This window comes from Acinonyx jubatus, chromosome X, assembly GCF_027475565.1.
Source record: "Acinonyx jubatus isolate Ajub_Pintada_27869175 chromosome X, VMU_Ajub_asm_v1.0, whole genome shotgun sequence".
In the NCBI taxonomy this organism is placed as follows: domain Eukaryota; kingdom Metazoa; phylum Chordata; class Mammalia; order Carnivora; family Felidae; genus Acinonyx; species Acinonyx jubatus.
In genome coordinates, this window is record NC_069389.1 from 108,261,014 (window position 1) to 108,288,781 (window position 27,768).

At 40.9% G+C, this 27,768-nt stretch overlaps 1 protein-coding gene, 1 non-coding gene and 1 pseudogene across 12 annotated transcripts in view; 2 read left to right on the plus strand and 1 right to left on the minus strand.

The window, feature by feature from the left end:
- The window catches only part of LOC106988539 (P2R1A-PPP2R2A-interacting phosphatase regulator 1-like), a 102,317-nt gene that overhangs the window by 34,715 nt on the left and 39,834 nt on the right, over positions 1-27,768 (plus strand). For 6 of the 11 annotated variants that reach the window (XR_008289862.1, XR_008289863.1, XM_027054350.2 and 3 more), the window contains one exon: positions 2,942-3,038. Coding sequence is in view for 9 of the 11 variants with exons in the window: in XM_027054350.2 (XP_026910151.1) it covers positions 2,942-3,038 (97 nt within the window). In the remaining 2 variants the exon portion in view is untranslated. The other 5 variants (XM_053201707.1, XM_053201710.1, XM_053201708.1 and 2 more) reach the window with 3 other exon arrangements.
- On the plus strand, positions 1,253-1,359 carry LOC113597678 (U6 spliceosomal RNA). Its single transcript, XR_003418466.1, has one exon. It is a non-coding gene; the product is annotated as a U6 spliceosomal RNA (small nuclear RNA).
- On the minus strand, positions 26,050-26,965 carry LOC128311456 (60S ribosomal protein L37a-like; annotated as a pseudogene).

Here is a 27,768-nt window from a genome sequence, read left to right on the forward strand (position 1 = left end):
AAGTTTAACCATAATAAGGAGGGAAAATGGATAAATAGGAAAGAAGGTTAAAAGTTTAAAATGTGTATTCGTGAAAATTCCATTAAGATAGGAAAGAAGAGGAGCGCCTGGGTGGCTCAGTAGATTAAGTTTCCGACTCTTGATTTACACTCAGGTCATGATCTCACGGTTCGTGAGTTTGAGTCCTGTATTGGGCTCTGCGCTGACAGCACGGAACCCGCTTGGGATTCTCTCTCTCTCCCTCTCTCTCTCTCTGCCCCTCCTGTGCTTGCTCTCTCTCTCTTTCTCTCTCTCTCAAAATAAGTAAAATAAACTTTAAAAAAGTAGCTTTAAAAAGAAGATAGGAAAGAAGAAGGAAAAGAAGAAAAAGAGGAGGGAGGGGGGAAGAAAAGAAGGAGAAGGGGAAGGGAAAGGAGAGCAAACTATAGAGAAAGAAATTGAAATGTACTTCAGTCTTCCATGTATTTTTGGATAAATTAATGGCAGTTGCCCTAACAACACATCTAACTAACTATGTACTTCCTGTATTCTAGGACTAAGACAAGATCAGTTCTGGAAAGCACTCTTTCAAACTAAGCACATCGTTTTATGATGATGGATCAATGACCTAGCTTTGGAGTATTTTGTCTGTGCTGTGAAGTTGGGGGCTAGTGTTGAGAAAGCGTTTAAATATATTAATAGTTTAGGAGTTGTTAGGAAGTTGGGGTCATTTCAGTATTTCAGATAAAATATGCTTAGGGGCACCTGGCTGGCTCAGTGGAGTGTGTGACTTTTGATCTTAGGGTTGTGAGTTCGAGCCCAACATTGAGTGTAGAGATTACTTAAAAATAAAATCTTTAAAATAAATAAGTACATAAATAAATAAAATACACTTAAAGACAGTGTTTTACTAAATTAAAATAATTCTCCTTTTAAGACACTTATGCATAAAATGTTTTTATGACATTGAAAATTCCTGGAATTTTCTTAGAAGTTGTGATTTATTTATTTATTTTTAGGTTTATTTATTTATTTTGAGAGAGTGCACATGCACACACAAGTGGGGGAGGGGGAGAGAGAGAGAGAGAGAGAGAGAGAGAGAGAGAGAGAGAGAGAGAATCCCAAGCAGGCTCCACGCTGTCAGCACAGAGCCTGACGCGGAGCTTGATCTCTTGAACCGTGAGATCGTGACCTGAGCCGTAATCAAGAGCCAGACACTTAACCAACTAAGCCACCCAGGTGCCCCGGAATTTGACTTAAAAAGTTATTTTTAGTGCTTGCTTTGGTAGCACATATACTAAAATTGGAACGACACAGAGAAGATTAGCACGGCCCCTGCACAAGGATGACACACAAATTTGTGAAGCTTCCATATTTAAAAAAATATATATTTTTATAATACAATTTTGACATAATAGACTTGATTTCTGTCCAGTGTCTTGGTGGATGTGTCATGTTTCACACAAGCCTCTTGTACCTGGTTTTCAGTTGCTCTGGAGGATGACTGCCTCACTCACTTCTTTGAAGTGTCCGTAAGAACTCCAAAGCAAATTCTATATGTACTACGTGGTCTATATTTTAAGTCAGACCATAGTCTGAAGGTAGCCTATACAAGTTTGGTCAAAATTCATCTGGCATTTTAGAGATAGTAACAGATTAAACGGAAATTTAATTTTATTTATCTATTTTAGAATATGAATATCCATTTGGGAAACAATAAGTGATGTCCTCTTTGGAGCCTATTAATGAAATATGGGGGAAAAGGGCATAAAAAATCCAAAGAGGTCCTGGGTGAGGGAGGAAAAACAATGAGAACTCTAAAAAATGGAAGAGAGTATGAGATCACTGTTAGAATCTCCAAGCATATGAAGGCAGTTACTTCCATTGGGAATAAGCAAGAGCAAATAAGGCTTCAAGTGGGAATCCTGAGAAATCTGCAGAAATTAGACAGGTGTAAAGAGAATTTTACAAGTAATAATGGTTTCAGCAAAGAAAATTTCCATTTTCTTCTATGATGAATTTGTTTTGATTTGTCTTGCTTTTAATTTAAACTCCAAAGGAGAGGTGAGTAATTTCTCCATAATGGTATAATTGTAATCTGGCATGGGACAGGATACCCAGACCTCTTTTGAGTTTTATGAGCCATGATTATACTCGTAAGGAAGGTCTGTGGAATTTCTATTCCTAGGGGTATATTTTTTAATTTTAATTTAATTTTATTTTTAAGTAAACTTTGTGTCCAACGTGGAGTTTGAACTCACAACCAAGAGTTGCACGCTCTACTGACTGAGCCAGCCAGGCGCTCCTATTCCTAGAGATATTTTTTAATGAGTAGGAGGCCTTAGTGTTTCATCATTCATATATATTTCACTCTACAAGTTATGGGCTTGAACATTAGTTTTCTCTCATCCAGACATGGTTATCACACGATTATGTAACACTGTGCAGATTTTACCATTTACTTTGACTTAAGATTACAGCAGTATAGTTTTTTGACATTAGGTGCTTCTCCTTATTCTTTAAAAATATATTTATTTTGTTCATTGCATGCTATAAAAGAATTGGTCTATTTAGTTCATTGTATATTTTTAGCAAAATACAGATAGCAATAACCTAAACATTTAAAATAAGGAATGAGATTAAATTATGATACAGCCTTACTACATAGCTCTATAAAATGACGTTGTAGAATTTAGTAAATAATATGAGAAAATTATACTCATTAAAAACAAAAAGTAGACGATGTATCAGTATTATATTCAATACAAATCCAGTTTTGTTTAAAAACAATCATGTATATACACACATATTTAGGAATTACTGGAAAGTGGTTATCTCTGGGTAATGGGGCAGTAAAAGTTTTTTCTTTGTGTTTTTATGTATTTTATAATTGTTTGCAACTAAAAGCAAAAAGCATGCTAGATAAAACATATTCTGCCTTGGTCTGCTTTTCTCGTCATAGGTGAAATGATAGCTAAAGATCCGCCTAAGAGATTTTTCGAAGGCACGACCAACATGCTTTCTCCCGATACTACCCAACAGTCTGATGTGAATGTTTGGTGAGTATTAACATGAATTTTTAAACATTCGTTGGCCATTTTTCACTTGGTTTTTAAGTCTGTTTTTACTATTGTATATATTCAGAAGTCTGGTCTATTATTAAATATTTTTAGAAGTCATCCAACTAATATCCCAAATGGATGCTATTACCCTTAGTTCTTCTCCCTAACGTTTATGTGTGACACTAATGTATGCTGGATACATTTTTAGAAGTGGGGTTTTGGCATTTGATTAAGAGGTATCAGAGAAATACATAAAAATGCAAGCTTGGAAAAAAGTTATCTTCTGCCCATCTTTTCTACCTTGGATTTTTGTGTGCTTTGTTAGGCTGAACGTATGAAATCACTCTTGTAACTAGGGCCAGTTCTTTGCTTCACATATTTTGTATTTGTAGACAAAGCGGAGTACACAGAGATCTTTTGAATTCTGTTGTCAGTGAATGGTATTTTCTTCCCCTGGTCTATCTTCAAATACTCTTGGTGGAACCAGTAGCAGCTCAGGATCTTCTTATAACTCACCAGTTAGCATCAGCACCGTCACAAACTCCCGTGTCGTCTTCTGATTCTCGTTCTCCATTTATTGTAGTAGACGAACTTTCCGCTAAGTGATTCACCCATCCCAAGACTTTCTCACCAATGGAGAAACACACATTTGCTTCTCTCTCTCTCTCTCTCTCTCTCTCTCTCTCTCTCTCTCTCTCTCACACACACACACACACACACACACACACACACACACACACGTTAGAGCAATAACAGAATTGTGTGTTTTAGGAGTGCCTGGGTGGCTCAGTCGGTTAAGCGTCTGACTTTGGCTCGGGTAGTGATCTCATATTTTGTGAGTTCAAGCCCCGCATTGGGCTCTGTGCTGGCAGTGCAGAGCCTGCTTGGGATTCTGCGTGTCTTCCTCTCTCTTTGCCCCTCCCCTGCTCGTGTGCTCACTCTTTCTCTCTCAAAATAAATAAATAAACTTAAAAAAATAATTGCAAGATATAACTTAGGCTATTTCCTATTACCTTATTTTCTCAATTTCCTAAAATTCTCTTTATCTACAGAACTTGCATGTCTAATTCCTGTGTTTGCCCTTAAAAGCAATGTAGTGATATTTTCAAAGATGTTTTCCAAATAAGAACTATATTGAAGATACAATCATACATTTTCAAGCTGCTAATGTGTAGAAACATGCTGCACCTTGAGTTTTTAAAAACATAATTCAGAACTCTATTTATTTATCTGAATAAATAAAATTTTAAGTTCTGATGAAATAGAATTGTTCCGTTAATCAACAAGTAAAATAATTTTTTAAATTCTGTACTGAATACCTGTGCTAGTTCTTAATGATATTTTCAATAATTAGAAAAATCACCTGTCTTAAAGCAGTTTTTAACTTTTTAAAAAATGTTTATTTATTTAGAGAGAGCACACATGTGTTGGGGAGGGCCAGCATGTAACACTATTTGGGGCTCCATGCGGGTCATGATCATGACCTGAGCTGAAATCAAGTCAGATGCTTAACCGACTGAGCCATCCAGGTACCCCTAAAAAGCTTATTTTTAATTTTTTTTAAATGTTTATTTATTTTTGACAGAGAGAGAGAGAGAGAGAGAGAGCGAGCATGAGCGGGGGAGGGGCAGAGAGAGAGGGAGACACAGAATCCACAGCAGGCTCCAGGCTCTGAGCTGGCAGCACAGAGACTGACACTGGGCTCAAACTCACAGACCGCGAGATCATGTCCTGAGCCGAAGTTGGACGCTCAATCGACTGAGCCACCCAGGTGCCCCCCAAAAAAACTTATTTTTAAAACTAAGCTAGTTATACATGCTGATGCAAGGATTGCCTATTTTGCACATGAATCCTTGGATGTTTAATTTGTTTGGAAGGAATAGGTAGGGGAAACAAGATGAAAAAAATTTAATTGAATAGCAAGAAAATAATATGTAATTGGGACTTCACTCAATTTGTACTTAACCTGATTATCCCTGATCAATTTTGTATTCTAATTAAGTGTGGAAAAAAGACAATGTTGATAAATGGTGGTCTTTTACATTTCTATGAATTACTTTTTATTCATGATCATGATTATGAATTTGATTAAATAAGGCTTAATATGTTAGGGTTTTTCTGCAAGAATCATATGCCTCCAGTTGTTCCCTAAGGGCTATAAATGTTTGTTTAAACCCCAATTTTGTATTTAAAAGTCTTAAGGGTTTTCTGAATAAGAAAAAGTATGTGTTAAAAATGTAAAATCTAAAGTAAGTGCTTTAAGTAATTAAGGATAGCACTAGCATTTTGAAAAATATAAATGTATCCTCATGAAATGAAGTTGAGAATTAGTTTAAATTTCCTCAGCTAACAAAATAGGAATGGTTATCTAAAATATTTATAAAAAGTTTTTCCTTGTCATTAGAAGTCATCAGAATGATGAAAATCTGATATAGGTATGCCCCACATAGGAAAAAGACTGTTACACCAAGAATTGTTTGACAGTGGCCCCAGTGGAATTAATGGTTACATATGTGGGGGAAGATTCTGTCAACCTATGAGTAAATGAATACTTATGAGATGACTGAGTTCATGATGGTCTCTGGAAACTGAGACACGATTCTACAAATTGGCCAAGGACAAGTGAACTATCAATATCGCCCTCATTACTCAGCTTCTATACTTACCTGACCCTCGGTGGACCAATTGTGAACAGATACAGGGGCCCTCATGAGATGAGGTGTGATGGCAGTGATGTTCCTTGCTGAATTTGTAGATCATTGACAGACAATAGTGTCCTCCTGTATGGTTGACACTTTAGCCAAAAAAAAAAAAAAAAAAAAGTCTTTCAAAATACAGAACCTTTGGAGTACAAAAACCAAGGATGGAGAAAGTGAACAATGGGGGCGGGACTACTACTCAGTTGTATAAGGAGCTTTTGATCATTAAATCTTGGTAATCTGGACATTCTCAATACACTTCTTTCAACTCAGACAATTCCTTTAAACTCTGTTCAGTTAGTTTTTATTTAGTTGTACTCCAGGGTGCCACACTTACTATAATATGCTCAGAATCAAGGACTTTGTAGTTGATTTTCCCATCTGTTGCCTTTTAAGGTTTGGTATTAGGAGGATCTGTTTAAATGATTTTCATTTATTTTTTTAAATGTTTATTTATTTATTTTGAAAGAGAAAGAGAGCAGGGAAGGGACAGAGGGAGAGAGAGAATCCCAAGCAGACTCCACACTGTCAGCACAGAGCCTGACATGAGGCTCAATCCCATGAACCCTGAGATCATGACTTGAGTTGAGACAAAGATTCAGACGCGTAACCGACTGAGCCACCGAGGCGCCCCAATGATTTTTCATTTCTTAAATGATTTTGAGACCAAAGTAGTTCTGACTTTTACATGATGAGATTTTGTGGTTGATTTTTATTTATTTATTTTGTTTGTTTGTTTCAAGTTTTTATTTCAATTCTAGTTAGCTAACAGAGTGCAATATTCGTTTCAGGAGTAGAATTTAATGATTCATCAGTTACATATAACACCCGGTGCTCATCACAAGTGCCCTCCTTAATGCCCATCACCCCACCCACCTCCCTCCATCAACCCTGAGTTTGTTCTCTATAGTTAAGCATCTCTTATGGTTTGCCTGCCCCCCTGCCCCCGTCTCTCCCTCTCTCCCTCTCTCGCTCTTTTTTTCCCTTATGTCCATCTGTTTTGTTTCTTAAATTCCACATATGAGTGAAAGAAATCATATGGTATTTGTCCTTTTTCTGATTGACTTATTTCACTTAGCATAATACATTCTAGCTCCATCTAGTTCATTGCAAATGGCAAGATTTCATTCTTATTATGGCTGAGTAATATTTCATTGTATATATATACCACATCTTCTTTATCCGTTCATCACTTGATGGACATTTTAGCTCTTCGCATAATTTGCTTATTGTTGATAGTGCTGCTATGCTATAAACATCGGGGTACATGTGTCTCTTCAAATCAGTATTTGTGTGTCCTTTGGGTAAACACCTAGTAGTGCAATTGCTGGGCAGGGAGATACAAATCAAAACAACAGTGAGATACCACCTCATACCTGTTAGACTGGTTGATTTTTTAAAATTATTGTAAGACTATTTTGTCATCCTAAACATGCCAAAGGATTATAATGTCAGTTTTCATAGTAAAAGGCACGTATTTGTTTTCTAGGGCCGCCATAACAAAGTACCACAAACTGAGTAGCCTCAACAGTCAAAATAAATTATCTCATAGTTCTGGAGGCTGAAGGTCCAAGGTCAAGGTGTCAACAGAGATCTTCCTTCTGGGGGCTCTGAGGGAAAATTTGTTAATATTTCTCTCCTAGTTTCTGGCAGTTGCCAAAAATCCTTGCCTTACAGACATATCACTCCAGTCTCTGTCTCTGTCATCATATGGGCTTCTCCCTGTATCCCTGTGTTTTCATGTGGTTCTTATAAAGACACCAGTCATTGGATTTAGGGTCCAAGCTAATCCATTATGACGTCATCGTAGCTTGATTACATCGACAAAGACCATCTGTCCATATAAGGTCACATTCACAGATACTGGGGGTTAGGACTTTAACATTATCTTTTTGTGCACACAATTTAACCTGCAGCAGGATACTTTTAGAATTTTGACTTATTTTTCTTGTTAGTTTTTTAAATCATCTATCTTATAACCCATTTTTAAAAATAGCAGAATAAGAGGTGACCGTATTGAACATAGCATTGGTATGTCTTCTTCTTTTTTTTTTTATTTTATTTTAGTGCACACGTGAGCAGGGGAGAGGGGCAGAGGGAGAAAGAGAGAGACTCTTAAGCAGGCTCCACGCTCAGCCCAGAGCCCGATGCGGGGCTCAATCCCATGACCCTGGGATCATGACCTGAGCCGAAATCAAGAGTTGAATGCTCAACCAACTGAGCCATCCAGGCGCTCCTGTCTTGTTCTTATATATTTTAAATTTATGCTTGTTTATAAATATATATATACGTTTATGTACATATACATTAATTTTCACATCCAAAATCAAGAGTCGGATGCTCAACCGACTGAGCCATCCAGGCGCTCCTGTCTTGTTCTTATATATTATAAATATATGCTTGTTTATAAATATATATGTATGTTTATGTACATACACACCAGTTTTCACATTGTCAATAAAAGGATAAATGAAAGTAGAAGTATGTTTCTAAAATATTTTTTTAAGTTTATTTATTTTGAGAGAGAGAGAGAGAGAATATGAATGGGGGAGGGGCAGAGGGAGGAGGGGAGGAGAGAGAGAATCCCAAGCAGGCTCCGTGCCCAGGGCAGAGCCCCATGTGGAGTTTGATCTCACAAACCTTGAGATTGTGACCTGAGCCAAAACCAAGAGTTGGATGCTTAACCAACTGAGCCACCCAGACGCCCCTGTTTTTAAAATATTTTCAGAGTATCATTTTTATGCCTTAAATATATATTCATGTCTGATCAAATATTCCTACTTTACTTATAACGTTATAAAAGAGCAGCACTCCAGATTCATCCTGACATGAGGACTCACTGGTAATAAGTCAGATTCTCAGGTCAGGGTAAAAACTACAGTTCTTAAGATTTATGACTAAATCGACCAGTCAAGCTTATAATTTCAAGTATATTCAATTAAGTGTCAGGAAACTCTATTTAAAATTGTAAGATATATGAAGATGAGTGAAATGCCATCCCTGCCTTCAAGCAGAATAAGTACAAAAATAATAATGATACAAGACAAGGCAATCTAAGATGACTACAGATACACGTATGAAAAGATGTCTGAACTATAAAAGTAGGAGAGAAACACAATATTGGAATGACAGGATTTTAGAAGCCTTTTAATGTACCTCTCAATGCAGAAATCCTTTTAAGATTTCCACTCGAATGATCTTTTAGCCTTAGCTTGAAATCTTATAGTAATCAACTGACTTTCACACAACAGTTCATTCTGCTGTTGGACAACTCTCACTATCAGAAAGCTCTTATGTTAAAAAAGGGGGGATGGGGTTAGAATTTGTATCTAGGTGGCCTGTTTCATTGGCTCTTTAGAACAGAGACAAATCAAATGTGCTATTAAAAGCAGATGAGTTAAGATTCTAATTCTGCATTAATCTTTGTCCCTGCTCCTTGAATTATTACTACTCCCACTACAAGATATATTTAATCTCATCTCCTAAATGAATTTTTAAAATTCACCTAGAAGCAACTATATATAAATATCCACGATGAAAATGCACGTATGATACTTTGGATATCTATGGAGAAAACTAATTACAATTTGCCTCAAGTGTTTTTAAATATTTTAGATCTTAAAAGTTGAGCTTGAAAAATATATCATATAGGTAGACTTCACTGTCAGATCATTGAAACTATGCATTTAGAAAAGGCCCAAGAACAATAAGTACTCTGGCAAAAAGGTAACTTTGTTTCCCTTAAACTCTATGATCTCTTACAGATTTCTTCCACTGTGGTTCTTAACCGAAGAGTAAATGAGGTTGATTTTTATAAATGTCTAGAATGTATGGGTGGAGAGAGTCATATATAGGAATCTTGGAAACTTGCTCAACTTTCTTAATAGTGGGAGACCTTAATGACCATGGCCTCTCAGAAGAAATGCATTAAATTAATGCATTTATTAACTGAATCCTACAAATTGACCAATAGTCTATATATATATGAAATTGGAGATCTCCGTGGCATCACTGACTTCAAAGTAAACTGGTAACATAACTATTCATGTCCACCTTTTAGGGGAATGACCCAATTAACATAACTATTTATGTCAAACTTTTAGGGGAATGACCCAATTATATTATGAGTATAGGAGTCAGAAGACCTGACTTTGGCTCCAGCTCGGTCACTGCTCTGTGTGACTTTCAGCAGAGTCACTTCACCAATCTGGGCTTCAGATTTCCAATCTGTACAATACAGTTGAACTAGATATTTACAAGGTCCGGTCTGCCACTTAAAATTTTATTGATTCTGGAAAAACATTTGCCTTCATCTTTGCTAGTGTAACAGATGCATGATGGCATTGAGCTTCTGAGGGCTTTAAGAAAGTATTTAGGAAATCAGAGAGCTCGATTCCTAATATTTTGATTCTTTCTGGCAACAAGAAACTCATTTTGTTCAGCCTCATCAATAGTTGCCTCTCGTATGAATTATGCATGCTTTATGATGAAATGTGGAAAGCTCATTTCCCCCTGGTTTCTTGTTTTGTGTGGATAAATGATCCTCTCAGGATTTCCATATTAATACAGGTTCCCACTGACAAAACACTCACCGTAAAATTTTCCTTCTAGTGACTACAGCTTGAGACAAAACAAAATAAAGATACACTTGGCGTTTTTGTTTCAGAGAAGCAAAGGAGACAGGGCACAAAAAGCTACATCGACTCTAAAAGCCCTGGCACAGTTCACATTCAGAAGTGCTCAACTAGTAGTAAATAGCAGACCACCAGCAAAATAGTTTTTCTTTTTCCTTGATAATTAGGATATGGCTATAAGAAAAACCCTCTAACTTCGGTTTAGTTGATTTCATGGCATGACTCTTGTGCTTGGTAACTCTCCGTTGAACACACACAAAAGAGGGCACACTTGAAAGTCGCCAATAGCTGGCTTGTGACTTTGTGCTGAGGAAGGAAATATATATATATTTTTTAATTTTTTAAATGTTTGTTTATTTTTGAGAGGGAGAGAGAGGCAGACTGCAAGTGGGGGAGGGGCAGAGAGAAAGAGAGACACAGAATCCGAAGCAGGCTCCAGGCTCTGAGCTGGCAGCACAGAGCCCGACGCGGGGCTCGAACTCACGGACCACGAGATCATGACCTGAGCCGAAGTCGGACGCTTAACCGACTGAGCCACCCAGGCGCCCCTGAGGAAGGAAATATTTTGAAATTACATTATCTAGCAGAGGAACCTAATTATACTTTCCATTTCTAGTCTCACTCTTCTGAAAGGGAGGATTTAGTTTGCTTCCTTAACTCGACTTATATTAAACTCTGCAGTAGATTACACTGAGTCCTGTTCTTAGACAATCTTTTCATAAGTGTGAAGCCTTTGGAAAGGAAGGTGCTGAGGCTAGCATGTTGGGACTATCAAGGGAAGTTCAGCTAAACCTCTCTTAAACTTTATTTGGAGTACATTCCCATGCCACAGTGATTAGCAGATTTCTTTTTTAATGTTTATTCATTTTTTTGAGAGAGAGAGCGCAAGTGAAGGAGGGGCAGAGACAGAGGGAGACACAGAATCTGAAGCAGGCTCCCGGTACCGAGCTGTTAGCACAGAGCCCGACGTGGGGCTCGAACTCATGAACGACCAGATCATGACCTGAGCCGAAGTTGGACGCTCAACCGACTGGGCCACCCAGGCGCCCCTGACTAGCAGAGATTTAAAATGTGTTTGTAGTATACACGGCTGTTGAGAGTATGGGGAAAGTGGTGTTTAAATTCACTGCAGTGGGTTCTTAATGTCCTTTGTGGAGGACATTTGGTGGTATGTATCAGAAGCCTTCAAAATGTGCACCTCTCTTGGCAGAGCAATTCTTCTAAAAATTTTTCTTAGGGAAAAATATGGGACAGGTTGAAAAGGATGTTTAATGTTGTGAAAAACGTAATGTTTTCAACACATGGGGCTGGGGCAACTGAATATCCACATGCCAAACAGTGAAGTTGGATTCCTACCTCCCACCGTATACAAAAATTAGCTCAAAATGGATCAAGGACCTAAATAGTAAGATCTAAAACCATTAAATTTTTAGGGGATAAACAGGGGTAAATCTTCATTATATTGGATTGGGCAATGGATTCTTAGATATATCACTAAAAACATGAGCAGCTAAAGAAAAAATAGATAAGTTGAACTTTATCAAATTAAGAACTTTCATGCCTCGAAGGACATTAACAAGACAGTGAAAAGACAACCAGAAAATTTGTAAATCATATGTGATGAGTTTAATCCAGAATATGTAAACAGGTCTTATAACTCAGCCACAAAAAGACGAACAACCCAATTAAAATATGGGCAGAGGACTTTATGAATAGACATTTCTCCAGAGAAGATTTACATATGGCCAATAAGCATATGAAAAGATGTTCAATATGATTAGTCATTAAACAAATGCAAATCAAAACCACAAAGCGGTATCACTTCATACCCACTAGGATGGCTGTAATAAAAGAGATATTAACAAGTGTTGGTGAGGAGGTGGAGAAACGGAGGGCCCTTGTACATTGCTGGTTGGAATGGAAAATAGTGCACTGACTGTGGCAAACATTTTGGCAGCTTCTCAAAATATGAAACATAGAATTCTCGTAAGATCCTCGATCTTCCAATCCACTCCTTGAAAACGAGGACTCAAAAAGATACTTGTATGCTGTTGTTCCTCGTGGCGTTATTCACAATAGCCGAAAAGGTGGCGACCACCCCAGTGTTCATCACCAGTTGATATGATGTAATTACATCATACATACAGTGGGATGTTGTTCAGCTATGAAAAGGAATGAAATTCTGGTACGTACTACAGCATGGATGAAACTTGAGAACATGCTGAGTGAGATATTTAAAATAGATAAGTTCATAGAGACAGAAAGTAGATTACAGGATACTAGGGGCTGGGGGAGGGGGTAATGGGGAGTTATTCATAATGGGCATAGAGTCTCTGCTTCGGATGATGAAAAAGTTTTGGAAATAGATCATTGGAATGGTGTACCTTGTGAATGTAAGTAATGCCACAGAATTGCATGCTTGAAAGTGGTTGAAGTGGCAAGTTCTATGTAAAAAACAAGAAACCTAGTATTTGCCACAGATCAGTTAGGCCACCATTTCTCAGGGTGTTTTATAAAATATGAATAAGTGTCCTGAAGAATAAAAGATGGTTAAGGAAGTTTAGGAAAACCCATTAAAATCGTTTCTTTAACATTGTGATAGCCCAACAAAAGAGATAGGGTATGAAGCGTCTTTAACTTTTTAACTTAAGTTCTTGTTTTTGAGGGCGATCTTGTGGGATCTATGTTATGTACAGCCTTTGGAAAACGTTGGGTTAAACAAATTACAGTACGTTCCCTCCATGGAAATCTGTGCACCCATTAAGAATGATAACATGGTCATATGTCACTTGACATGGGAAAGATGTTTATGCTAGATTGCCAAGAGCAATTTTATGGGGATATATAACAGAAAAAAACTTTGTAAGGCTATATACGAGTATTAGTGAGGATGTGGAAATAGGACCCTTGCACATTGCTGGCTAGAATGTAGTGACTGTGGAAAACATTTTCGCAGTTCCTCAAAATAGTAAACACGGAATTGTTAGATGATCCAAGAATTCCACTCCTTGAAAACCAGGATGCAAACAGATACAGGTATGCTAATATTCCTTGCGGCATTATTCACGACAGCCAAAAGGTGGCAACAACGCAAGGGTCCATCACCAGATATTTGGCACCAGTGGCCACGTCGCCACAAATGTTTTCTCCTCTGTGTTTTCATTCTAGTCTTTATGAGATGGTTTCCAGACCTGTTACCATCTTAGCCGTTGGCCTCTGAACATTGTCCAGTTCGTCAACATCCTTCAAGTGTGGGACCGAGAAATGACCACCACACACCACACTTTTTTTTTTTTTTTTTGCATCTCATTATCAGTTCCTTAAAAAAATGTGATATTAGAGTTCTCTAATTAAAGCAATTTCAGAATACTTCCGGTTCGGTGTGACTGTACTCTGAATCCTGTTGTAAGATTATATGGGAATGCGAGCTGGTGCAGCCACTCTGGAAAACAGGATGGAGGTTCCTCCAAAAACTAAAAATAGAACTCCCCTACGACCCAGCAATTGCACTACTAGGCATTGATCCAAGGGATACAGGTGTGCTGTTTCGAAGGGACACATGCACCCCCATGTTTATAGCAGCACGGTCGACAGTAGCCAAAGTCTGGAAAGAGCCCAAATGTCCATCGATGGATGAATGGATAAAGAAGTTATGGTGTATATATATATACGATGGAGTATCACTTGGCAATCAAAAAGAAGGAAATCTTGCCATTTGCAACTACATGGATGGAACTGGAGGGTATTATGCTAAGTGAAATTAGTCTGAGAAAGACAAAAATCATATGACTTCACTCCTATGAGGACTTGAAGAGACAAAACAGATGAACACAAGGGAAGGGAAACAAAAATAATATAAAAACAGGGAGGGGGACACAACAGAAGAGGCTCATAAATATGGAGAACAAACAGAGGGTCGCTGGAGGGGTTGTGGGAGGGGGTTGGGCTAAATGGATAAGGGGCACTAAGGAATCTACTCCTGAAATCATTGTTGCACTAGATGCTAACGAATTTGGTTGTAAATTTAAAAAAATAAAAAATAAAACAAGTTAAAAAAAAGTAAAAAAAATAATAAAAATAAAGATAACTGAATAACTATAAAAACGATTAGGCATGTGTTTAAAATCATATTTTAAATATTATTTTTGACATTTGAAAATGTTCATAATATAATGTAAAACCAAAAATAGCTTATCAAATTGTATATTCACAAAAATTTTGCTTCAGATATTTTTTTCAGTGTTTAAAATAAATGTACTGTGGTAGGAATTTGTAAAAAAAAAAAGATTATATGGTAGATACTCAATTAGCTATTTCCCCATCTTTTAATTTCTAAAGCTACATAGATTAATAAAACACTCCAGATAAGTTCCTTATCCAATCTCCTGTATTTGTTAAAACCTTAGTAGAACTTTTTATCAAACACTGAAAGGAGAACAAGAGGGCTTTCATGCTGATGGGAAGGGCAAAGAGAGTCCCTACAGCCTGGCCAAGGAATCTGAAGAACCTCTTGTCCTATATCATTTTCTACTCTTTGTCCCAATCGTTGTACCAGTTTTTAGACACGGTCGAGCTGCATCCAGATTGGCCTCTCTGTTGAGAGGCACCTAACAAGATGACAGTGACAAGCTAGGGTTCATAGTGATGTAGAATACCATTTCTTGTCCTTGACCTGATCCCAGTTCTCCTGACCAGCCTAATCTATACGTTGGTCTTCTTTCCAGCCTAATGACTCCTTTGCCTTTTATCCCTTTCGCCATGCTTCCCACATGGTAGGCACTATTTAAATGATCCTGGTAAACTGTATCTACCAGCTCCAAATAGCATCAGCCCAGTGCCTTCCACCATGCGTATGTGCCTGTGTGCTTAATTTTTTGTTTGTTGGTTTGTTTGTTGTTGTTGTTGTTTTTTTACTGTTCCAGTCAGTGGAAGGGAAACTTTATTGAGGGCACAGGGTCTGGGGGCTTGGGCAGGAGCCTGCCCTACAAGCAAAGTAAGAGTCAGTAGAGGGGCCTTATTTGACCTTCTCGGGGCGCGGGTTTTTGGTGTGGCCTCACTTTTTCTTGGCGGCAGTTGACAGCGCTGGGGTGCAGACGAGAATAACACGGCAGATTTTACCTTGTCACAGTTGTATTTCCGGGCCAGCTGGTGGAGGGAAGGCCCAGTGATGCCCCCCCCCCCCCCACGGGCAAAGCACCAAGCGCAAGGTGGATTCTTTCTGGAGATTGTAGCCTGAGAGAGTGCGGCCATCCTCCAGCTGTTTGCCCACAAAAATTAGACGCTGCTGGTGAGGTGGGATGCCCTCCTTGTCTTGGATTTTGATTTTGACATTCTCAGTGGCTTGACCTTGAGGGTGATAGTCTTACCCATCAGAGGCTTCACAAAGATCTGCATCTCTGTGTCCACAAGGCTGCTGCCACCGCCCCACTCAGCTACCTTGTTCTGTGTGCCTAGTGTTTTCAAGAGAGTAGTTTCCTCACTGCAAGGACTGCATCTTGGTGCATAGTTTCCAACAGGATGCTTAATACTTATACTTGCTAAGCAGAAGTAACTTTAAATCTTCAACTTTTGGGGGCATCCGGCTGGCTCAGTTCGGTAGAGCATGTGACTCTTGACCTTGGTGTCGTTGAGTTTGAGCCCCTCGTTGGGCATAGAGATTACTTAAAATAAATAAATAAATAAATAAATAAATAAATAAATAAATAAATAAAATAAAATAAAATAAAAACGTTTGTAAAAATCTTCAACTTTTGAAGAGTTTTCCATTAATACTATGCTTAAAGTCAACTTTACTGAGATATAATTTACATACTTGTCACAAACTGCACCCAGTTTAAGCCTGCAGTCAAGATACAGACCACTTCCATTGCCAGAGAGAATGCCCCCTTGTAGTTAGTTAATCTCAACCCCTGCTGCTGGCTTCAGGTTATCACTGGTCTCCTTTTCTTTATCACCATAGATTAGATTCTCTTTATGATGTTTCACATACATGTATAATCACATAGTATGTGCTCTTTTGTGTCTGGCTGGTTTCGATTAGAATGTCCTTGAGATCCATCCATGTTGCTTTCTGTATCAGTGGTTCGTTACTTTTTATTGTGAGTCATATTTCATTGTATGTATATGGCACAATTTGTCCATTCGCCTTTTTAAAAATTTTTTTTAATGTTTATTATTTATTTTTGAGAGAGACAGAGAGACAGGGCGTGAGTAGGGGAGGGACAGAGAGAGAGGGAGACACAGAATTCAAAGCAGGCTCCAGGCTCTGAGCTGTCAGCACAGAGCCCGATGTGGGGCTGGAACTCACAAACCGTGAGATCATGACCTGAGCTGAAGTCTGACACTTAACAGATGGAGACACCCAGGCGCCCCTGTCCATTCACCTTTTGATGGACATTTGGGTTGTTTCCAATTGGGGGCCATTACGAATAAAGCTGCTATGAATATTTGTGTTTTAACTTTTATGTGGATGTATACTTTAATTTCTCTTGAGTAACTAGTAGAATTGCTATATTATAATGGTGAGTGCATGTTTAACTTTATTCAGAAATTGCCAGCCTGTTCTCCAAAGTGATGTTACCATTTTGTATTCCCACCCGCAGTGCATATTCATTTGAGTACTTCATGTGTGTAGTTCATTTAAACAGTGTTTGCATTTTGAGATCCTGCTTTTCTAGAGGATTTGTTGTGTTAAATCTCCCTTAAGATAAGAAGGCCATCAGTGAGAGTAAGGGAATATGTTTAAATACGTTTATTTTATTTTTAAAACGCTCATTGGATTTTATTTGTTTTCAAAGAATTTGCCCTGTATATCTTGGGTTTTGTTATTTGGCCAAATGCAATTATTCATCACTGTTTAAAATGATCAGCTAAAGGGCATACTTCCTTCAAAAGATAATCCTATTTGATTTAGAAAATAAACTGACCTGACTTTCTCCAGAGTCTTCTAAAATTCTTAGGAATAGCTTCATATGACTTCCCACTTCTTTTTAGTTAACTTTGAGATAAATTCATAGATAAATCATTCTCAGAGAGAAGCTATGGCTCGCTAAACTCCCAGTGACATAGTAAATGTGTATGTAGCCTCTCATACTCCCTCCTTACTGGCAGGTGAAGAGTCTGACTTTATAGATATTTGCCAGTGTCCTGTTGGTTAGGGGCTGTGAGCATCTGGAAAGCTATGAAGCATGGTATCAGCCTTTGGATCTTGGTGACAAAGAAGAAGTTCTTTTTAAATGAAACAAGGGGGCGCCTGGGTGGCTCAGTCGGTTGAGCGTCCGACTTCGGCTCAGATCACGATCTGGCAGTCTGTGAGCTCGAGCCCCACGTCGGGCTCTCTGCTGACAGCTCGGGGCCTGGAGCCTGCTTCAGATTCTGTGTCTCCCTCTCTCTCTGCCCCTAACCCACTTGCATTCTGTCTCTGTCTCTTTCAAAAATAAATAAACATTTAAAAAAAAATTAAATGAAACAAAACAGGGGCCGCTGGGTGGCTCAGTCGGTTAAGCGTTCGACCTCAGCTCAGGTCATGATCTCACAGTTCGTGAGTTCGAGCCCCACGTCAGGCTCTGTGCTGACAGCTCAGAGCCTGGAGCCTGCTTCGGATTCTGTGTCTCCCTGTCTCTCTACTCCTCCCCCAGTCGTGTTCTGTCTCTCTGTCTCTCAAAAATAAACACTAAAAAAATTAAATGAAACAAAACACTAGATGTACTTTGTCTGTTTCACCGTACCCAAGATCCAAGGGTTTATAGAGCACGTGTTGCCAAACAACAAGCTTTGCTAATCTCACTTTAGCATATAGGAACTCTAGTGTAAGTTCCAGGGTTGTTTGAGTCTTGTCTGGGACTCCTCAAATGCTGGGCATGAGAAGGAAGCCATTTGTATACTAGAAAATGTAGTGCCACGTTCACCAGGCTCTCGACTAGAGGATTTTGCTATCTCCTTTTCTACACTGTAAAATCAGGAGTAGTGTGCTTGCCTCTAGGATTTCTATCCCATCGTAGATGATCTGCACAGAACCGATTTAGTACTATTCTCCTCTGTGATATAGGACCCACATCAACACATCGCATTTGTGGGCTATTTGGGGTCATTTGGCAATGCCCGCTCTGCCCCAGAGAACTAACCCCTTCTGCTCCCAGCTTTTCTTTGTTTCTATGAGAAGCTTTTCTTTAGTCTCCAATTTTCTCGAAGCCATTTAGAAATATCATTTACTCTATACAAGAGCTCGTCTTTCCTTTATAAATCAAATACATTCCAGGTTTACTATATTATATTGAACTTTTCTTGGTCGTAAACCTTTCAAGGAACCTGGATTCATCTCTGTGACTCTGTGGAATTGTTATTCAATGGTAACTGCACCAGACGTTTTTCTGGTTTGAATTCTTTGACTGAGTGGTTCAGAGTCCTGTATTGTTTCATGTGAATGAAACGGCTCCTTTTAGAAACGCAGCACACTTCTCAGGAAGTTGAAAAGCAGGAGCACACTTTGAGATATGAAGCAGGTTAAGAGCACCTAGGCACTGTGTCTCTGCTGATGTATTATTGATTGTATTTAGATTCTGCTCCTCTCTCCCTAAAGACTTGAAGCAGAGACCGTTGAAGTTGATACAGCTTGTCATCGTTTCTTCCCACCCAGCTTTCTGCTGCCTGTTTCCTTCCAGCTGTCCAGGTGCCCGCTCCTCCACTAGTATCTGCCCAGGTCGGCTCCCTTCCAGAAGGGGCCAGGGCCGATGCTCCAGAGACACTTCTTCCCTCTTCTAATCAAAACTCCCATCGTATGTGGAGAAAAGGGAACACTCATGCACTGTTGGTGGGAATGCAGACTGGTGCGTTGCGTGTGGAAAACAGCGTGGTTCCCAAGAAATTAAGAATAGATCTACTCTATGACCCAGTAATTCTACTACTGGGGATTTACCCGTAGAATGCAAAAACACTAACCCAAAGGGACACCTGCACCCCTGTGTTGATAGCGGCGTTATTTACAATAGCCAAAGTATGGGAGCAACCGAAGTGTCCACGGTATATATCTATAATGGAATGTTACTCAGTCATAAAAAAGAATGAAATCTTGCCATTTGCAACAACATGGATGGATCTAGAGGATATAATGCTAAGTGAACAAGTCAGTGAGAGAAAGACAAATACCATACGATTTCACTCATGCGTGGAATCCAAGAAGCAAAACAAACGAACAAAGAAAATGAGACAAACCAAAAAACTATAGAGAAGAAAATAGTGGTTCCCAGAGAATAGGTGGGTAGGAGGGAGGATGGGTGAAATAGGTAAAGGGGATTGAGGGTACACTTATCTTGGTGAGCACCGAGTAATGCATACAAGTGTTGAGTCACTATATCGTTTGCCTGAAACTCATATAACACTGTATATTAACTCTACTGGAAAAGAAAAGCTCCCATCCTAGCCAGTCTGACATCAATTTGGACGTCCTGATTAAAGTTTTTCAAAGGAAATTGGAAGTGGCCAATAAATTTAACCCTGGGGAGGGTTGTTTGTATTTTAAAGCAGCAATTCAGCTCTAATCTCCATCACTGGAATTTGGGGCGTAGTGGTCAGGAGATGACGTAGATGGGACAGTCCATCCCCTTCCTGTCCCCTCTCCAGCGCTCCCCAGACACAACGAAGAGTGGGTAGAAGCCACAGGCCTTCTCTCCTCTCTCTCCATTATCGTCCCCATTTGTTTAGGAGCAAACTGACACTTGGGAGGCTTACGCAGTGCCCAAGTTTCTCCCTGGGGACAATAATGGCACCGATAGCATGGAAGTTGTTGTGAAGACAAAATTATCTGCTACGTGCAAAATGCTAAGCTTCCTGGCAAATCATAAGCACACAATTTTATAAGTGCTTGTTGTGATCGTTCTTATTTACCAGCTGGTCTCTAAAAGGAAAGGAAGAGGCCAATCCTAGGTATCTTCCAGTCTCCCTTTCTAGACATTCGGCATGCCATTCTTGGTTTTTATTTACACATGGGTTATAAAGCTTCCTTTAACGTAAGTTTAAGGGATGCCTCGGTAGCTCAGTCGGTTAAGCGTCTGATGCTTGACCTGAGGTCAGATCTTGATCTCAGGGTCAAGAGTTCAAGCCCCGCGTTGGGCTCTGCACTGGGCGTGAGGTCTACTTAAGAAAAGAAACAAAGAAATCCAAGTAGGGAAAAGTAAGTTGATTTAAACAGAATTGTTAGGTGTCACGTGGTATGTGGATGTGGCAAAGATGTTGATGAATATAAGTCAAATGCCTCCTTCAGTGATTCCTCATCACTAGAATAAGGTCAAACCGTACTGGAGTGGCCACCCTATTTAATATTGTACTGTGAAATATTAATATTAACTATTAATATTGCTATCCCCCCCCCGCCTCCCAGTACTCCTGATCCCCTCTAGCCTGCTCTGCTTTTTCTTTTTGCTCTAGGATGTATCACCTTCTAACATTTTCTATAGGTGACTTTTTTTTTAATTAATGTTACTCATTTTTGAGAGAGACAGAGACAGAGAGCCAGCAGGGGAGGGGCAGAGAGAAAGGGAGGCACAGAATCCCAAGCAGACTCCAAGCTCCGAGCTGGCCCCACAGAGCCCGATGAGGGGCTCGAACCCACCAACTGCGAGATCATGACCTGAGCCTAAGTCGGACACTTAACCGACTGAGCCACCCAGGCGCCCCTAGATTGCTTATTATCTTTATTTGTGTCTCTTTGTCGGAATGTAAGCCCCTCCAAGGCAGGAACCTTTTACTGGTTCTGTTCATGAAGTGAGCACAGTGCCTAAAACAGTGCATGGCCTTGGAGATGGTCACTAAATATCTGATGATCTCGCGATCTGTGAGTTCGGGCCCTGAGTCGGGCAGCTCCGAGCCTGGAGCCTGCTTCGGATTCTGTGTCTCCTTCTCTCTCTGCCCCTCCCCGACTTGTGCTCTCTCTCTCTCTGTCTCTCAAAAATAAATACACGTAAAAAAAATTTTTTTTCAAAGATTTGGTTACAAAAATGTCCATCACCGTCTTGAGTTTGTAGCAGTGAAGACTTTGCAACAGACTCAACATCCATCAATCAGAGTTCAGTTCGAGAACTCATGGTGACTCTCACTGGATGAAGGACAATCTGGCACTATCTACCAAAATTATAAATGCACATAGCCTTTGAAGGAGCAATCCTGCTTTTAGGAGTTTATCTCGCGGATATACTTGCTCATGTACCAAATGAGCGTGTGTTGGTGGCTCACTCAAGTGCACTCGTCACTCCTACTGGACACAGCAGTGACAGAACTCATTAAATTATTATGTGGGGCTATATTTATTGATGTGGGAAGATCAGAAGAGCTAACATTAATGCAGCATGCTGCGTGCCAGGCACTGCGATAAGTGTTTTTATATATTTTTATCTCATTTAATCCTCATAACAGCCCTGTGAGGTAGTTCCTATAATAGTATAATAATAAATAATAGTCCTCATTTTACACAGGAGGAAATGGATTCAGGGAGGTTAATTTACTTACCCAGGGTCAGTAATCCGTAGCAATTGCTAATACGGAGCAATGCTGAGATGTCTGAAATGTTATGACAAAACAATATGTACACTACGATCCACTTTTATGAGAAAAAAAAATACACATAGATATGTAAGTGCATAGATGTGCATTAAAAAAAAGCTTGGAAAGAAATATATCAAAATATTAACAGTCGGCTGATGCGATTGTGGGTGGTTTCTCTTTTCTTCCTTTTGCTTATAATTTCCTGATTTTTCTGTCAAATTTGGGGGCTGACTTGGAGGGAGGAAGTCCCGCCCGGAGGCGTGAATTACTTGTGTAATTTTAAAGATGGCTCCATTTTTAAAAGCTCGGCGGTAGTGTGTAACAGTGACACAGATTTGTGGGAAGCGTTTCTAGGCTGAGAGGGGAAACAAAAAAACACCAGTGGGGAGGGAGAGATTGCCCAAAGGGAAAGAGGATGGCTCCTGGGGCCAAGTGCAGGCGAAGTGTCAAAGGCACTGGTGGAAGAGGCAACCTTTAGGAGCAAGTCCCTCGTTTCCATGAGGCTGAGGGGTGGGGGGCAAGCAGACGGGGGGCTGGGGTAAAGGCAGAGAACTGGCACAGGGCTGGGGAAAGAGGGAGCACTGAGAGCTCCTGCCCAATGACCTGCGTCCTATCATCGAAATCCAAAGCTGGCCCTCTACTGAGGGGTCGGGCAGAGGGGGTTGGGTAGGGGATCTGAGGAGAGGGAGAGGATTTGGAACAATCACTGAGAGAAATTTGATGCAGATATATAAAAGGACTGCCTCGCAGCCCTTGGGGCCCCGCTGAGGCTGGCTGGCCTGGCTTTGTAGCCGAGCCAACTTCATGACCTTCTCCAGCAATAGCCAGCAGCCTGGGAGTGGGGGGTGGAGAGAATGGGTGGTGGGATTTTCACAGGGCTGGGGATTGGCAGAGCAGGTGCTGCAGAAGGACACGGGGAGAGCGAGTCCAGGGGTCAATGCTAGCATGGCTAAATGGGGCTGACCCGGAAGGAGGAAAGGATGCCAGCAGGCTTACTGATGGCGTCTGGGAAAGGAGAAGGGAGGAAGGACAGGCTGGTGGCCGTGTGGGCCAGAGAGTGTAGAGCGAGACCAATAGGAAACTGAGGTCGGAGGGGTGTTTCTGAGTTTGACACGTTGAACTGTCTCCTCTGGAGCCCTGTGGGGGACGCGGGACGTGCAGCAAGGAAACGGTGCGGACGGAGGGGTGAAGACAGCGGTACAATAACGCCTACCTGATAGAGGGCAGTTTGGCAATATCTGTCAAAATTCCAAAGGCACGTTCCCGTTCGTCCAGCAGTTCAGCTTTGAGGGGTGTCTCGTCCAGATATACTTACTTGCTTTTGTGCAAGATGAGTGTTGACGGTGAGTCGGGACAGCGCTGTCTGTAACGGCCACAGATTGGAAGCAGCCGAAAAGTCCCTCAATAGTGATTTCATTGGTTACATAAATTGTGGTTCCTAAAAGTGGAACACTAGGAGGCTGGAGAAGGGAGGACGTTTCTCTTGCTAAGTGGAAGAGGCAAGGCACCGATCAGTGGGAATAGTTCACAGTCTATTTGCTAACCCACGCGTAAAACCTCTCCAGACGGATACATAAAAACTGTTCATACAGGTTGCCTCTGAGGAGGGAGAGCTGTTGGCTGGGTGACAGGGTTTGTTTGGAAGGCAACTTCTCATTGGCCCTTCTGTTTCTGTTGTGTAGCTTTCGTCTTTCTTTATGGAAGTATAAGCGACAGAGAAAAATTGTACATATTCGAGGTATACAATGTGATGTAGCTTTTGAATTTGGAGCCACGTGAATATATTACTCACTGAGGGAATAAAAATAATTAACTGATAACATTATATATAGACATCCATGTATCTGTATGTAATTTGGATCTCTTTTATAGATAGGACATCATTAAAATAAAAGCACAACGAAAACTCCCAGCAGAGAGTTTGCTTCGAACCAGTCAGTTTGCCCCGGGGATGGGTGGGAATTCGGATGCCATGAAACTGACCATGTGCCAGTAATTGCTGAGGCTGGGTGACGGGTATGTGGGGGTTCGTTTTCATCTGAAACGCAAAATCGCCGCTCTTGTAGGGCAAAAATGCCCACGTGGCGGCAATTCCATGCAGTTTAAGCTAATGCTGTTCTCATTTTTTGTAAATTTTCCATGATACAAAAGTTTTCAAAGACAGAAAAACAAGTGAGCTCCCTCCACACTCTTGCTAGGAATACTCATCCCGGCTCTTGTATCTTATAATTCAATGGGAATAAAGTCCCATTCCCCGGTCAACCTTTTTTTTTTTAAATTTTTTAAAATCTTTATTTATTTTTGACAGAGAGACAGAGTGTGAGCAAGGGAGGAGCAGGGAGAGAGGGAGACACAGAATCCGAAGCGGGCTCCAGGCTCCGAGCTGTCAGCACAGAGCCCGACACGGGGCTTGAATTCACGAACCGTGAGATCATGACCTGAGCCAAAGTCGGACGCTCGACCGACTGAGCCATCCAGGCGCCCCTCCCCCGTCAACTTCTGAAACAGCGTGCTGCCTCTCTGATTCCCTTTATTCTGGGACCCGATACTATTTTCAGGACTTTTCCTGTTAACAGCAACCTCTCCCCACCCTGTTGTGTGTTAATTGGGTACCACCTTATCCTTATTGCTGGTGAAGCTCATCCTGTTCTCAAAAAATCACGTCTTTAGTTTTTTATGATCACTTGATGTTCTCTTCCTGCCTCACGGTCTATTATTAGCAATCCTAACTAATTTGGGGCCATGCATTTGTCCAGGTTGCATATATTTATCCGTCTGGGGGCTGATGTCTCTAGGACATTCAGTATACAGCCTTAAGTTGTTTTGCTTGTGTCTGCGCTTCTTCTGTTACCTAGGAAGCTACGGGGACTTTGGCCTGGCCCCCAACACCTGCTAATCCATGCCTTGTTGTCTGTCCTCAGGAGGCAGGTGGCTTCCCCTTGCTGCCTACAGGTCCGGGCATCTTCCCTGTGCCCCGCAGTCCGTCGGTCAACTCTGCTTGCGTATGCGCCTAGTACCCCCAAACTTAATCGGTTCCTCCAACTTGAAGCCTCCCCTTTACTTCCTCTAGAAACAGCCTCCTATGACCCCCTTCCTCAGGCAGTCTAGGTTTGGCATACCTTCTCTGTGCTCTCCCAACTTCCTTTGTGACGCCAAAATGTGCTGGCCTCTTTTATTTTATTTTTTTTTTTTTGTCCTGTCCATCCCAGACTACGAGCTCCTGGGTTAAGGATCAAGCCTGTGTTTTGTTCTCCCTTGAATATCTCACACCGAGCACGGCATCGGGCACATGGTTAAATACTCGAAATAATACATTTTTACAATTTTAATTTGAAATACTTCCGGCGTACAGAAAATTGTGTGCAAAAATAGCAGAAAGAACTTTCACGTGCCCTTCATCCAGATTCATCTGGGGTTAGCATCTTGTTACATTGACCATTCTCCCTACACACACACACACACACGCGCGCGCGCGCACACACACACACACACACACACATACACACATTTTTGCGTGTGAGGCTCTGGGGAGTAAATCGCACACATCAATATGTGTTTCCTAAGAACAAGGACATTCTGTTAGATAAACATGGTAAAGTTGGCAAATTCAAGAAATATAACATTAGATACAACATACTATTATATAATCTACAGGTCATACTCCTGGTCCATGATGCAGTCTAGGATCACACATTGTATTTAGCTGTCACGTGTCTTACTTCTCTCATGTGTCCTTCCATCTGGAACAGCCCTCAGCCTTTCTTTGTCTTTGAAGACATCAGCATCTTGGAAGAGCACGGGCCAGTTATTTTGCAGAACGGTCCCCAGTTGGGGTTTGCTTGATGTGTCCTCGTGATGAGAGGTCATGCATTTCAAGCATGAGTCAAACATTAAAAGGGATCCAGTGATTGTCGGTGATGTTAACTTTGATTAATTGTTAAGATGACATCTGCCATGTTTTTCCAGTGTAAAGATACAATTTTTCTTTTTGTACTGAGTAACTAATGTATGGGGAGATACTTTGAGACTATGTAAATAACATGTTTTTCACAAAACCTTCAGTCACTAGTTTTAGGATCCATTGATGACTCTTGCCTGAATCAGTTTTTACTATGGTGGTTGTCAAAGAGTAATTTTCAACATAACATCTATGCATTGGTTAAATGAATTGCTCATTTGTCCTACAGAAGGGATGCCTCCTTTGCTAGGACAGCAGCTTCTAGTTGGCTCCAAGAGTGACGTCTAGGTGGAGAAAAGTCGGCAGTGCTTGGAAAACTTAAATGAGGTCAGTTCTGCTCTAAGCCCTGCTGGCCTGTATCAGGACCCCACATGGACTCTGTGGCCTTCCCAAGATGGTCTCCATGCTGAGGCCCAGCAGCAGCAGCTTGCTTAGTCAGCCGCATGCCTGTGGGACCCATGCCTGCCTGCTCTTACTATTTTCCATCAAAGGGGAGAGCAGAGAGGATAAAGATGGGGGGCACTCTTGCCTTCCATTTTGACTTATTTGAAAAACAGAAAGCAGAATTCAGGATTCCACCCAACCTTTTCTGCCATTCTGGAGACCACATTTTTAGACGGTGGGATCGAGGCATTGCTTTTTTTTTTTTTTTTTGTAAATTTTGTCACACAAATTTATTTATTATAGGCTAGCAATGTGTTAAATGGTGGAGCTTCTACTGGTCTTTCAACTCCTTCAGGCTTCTGATGGCCGACTTTACTGTGAGGGCAGAAGTGGTGTTGTAGGTCCAGGTACCACCCGCTACAGTTCTCATGCGGAAACCACGATGCCAGATTCCCCACAGCTCGTCTTTTCGTCTTGGTTTTGTCACAGAAGGAGCAAGGCTACTTGGTGTGCTGGCCTATTTCAAGCTTCTTCGCCATTTTCTTCAGGGAGACACCACAACGGGTCCCCTATTTACCGACGATTCCGACCTTCGTGGCGCATTTAGCCATGTCGCTGCAAGCTAGGTCGGAGCCCAGGGAGCCAAGGCATCATGTTCATGTGGGTTCTTGTACAGAAAACGAAAGGCACCGTGACTACATGGAAGGCAGAGGGAAGTACGTGGTGGAGTTATTTTTGTTCGGGGACTGTATTAGTTTCCTAGGGCTGTTGTACCAAAATACCAGAAACAGGGTGGCCTAAAACAATAGGAATTTATTCTCTCACAGTTCCAAGAGCTAGGGTTTAAAATCTAGGTGTGGCAAGGGCATGGCATGCTCCCTCTGAAGCCTTGAGGGCAGGATGCTTCCTTGCCTCTTCCAGCTTCCAGTGGCCCCAGGTGTTTCCTGGCTTGTGGCTGCACATCTTCAGTCTCTGCCGCCATCTTCCCTGTGTGTCTGCATTTGCCTTCACATGGCATTCTCTCTGTGTCTGTGTCTTTGTTCAAATTTCCCTCTTCTTATAAGGACCTCGCTTATATTGGTTTAGGGCCCGCCCTAATAACCGCATCTGAACTTGATTACATCTGCAAAGACCCTAACATTCACAGGTACCCAGGGTTAGGGCTTCAGCCTCTCTTTTTGGGGGACCTGACTCAACCCATAACAGGAGCCATGTCTGAAGTCCAGCCCATTTGGGAACACAAAGTGGAGTGCTATTCCCTATGATGCCTCAGCCCAGTATAACAGAGCTCTCTGTCCTTCCTGCTCACTCTGGTCTTGGTTGGCTTGCCAACATGTAAGGAAGGAAAATGAGACAGGCAGAACATCCTCAGCCCCCTTGAAATAGACTTTGGACGTTAATTTTCAAATGACCACAAGCGATGCACGTAGCCATTGCATAGAAGACAATAGTAGAGAACAGGAACAGTCTACGAGGCTCTGGCCCCTGCATTCCTTCACAGCATTCTCATACTTATG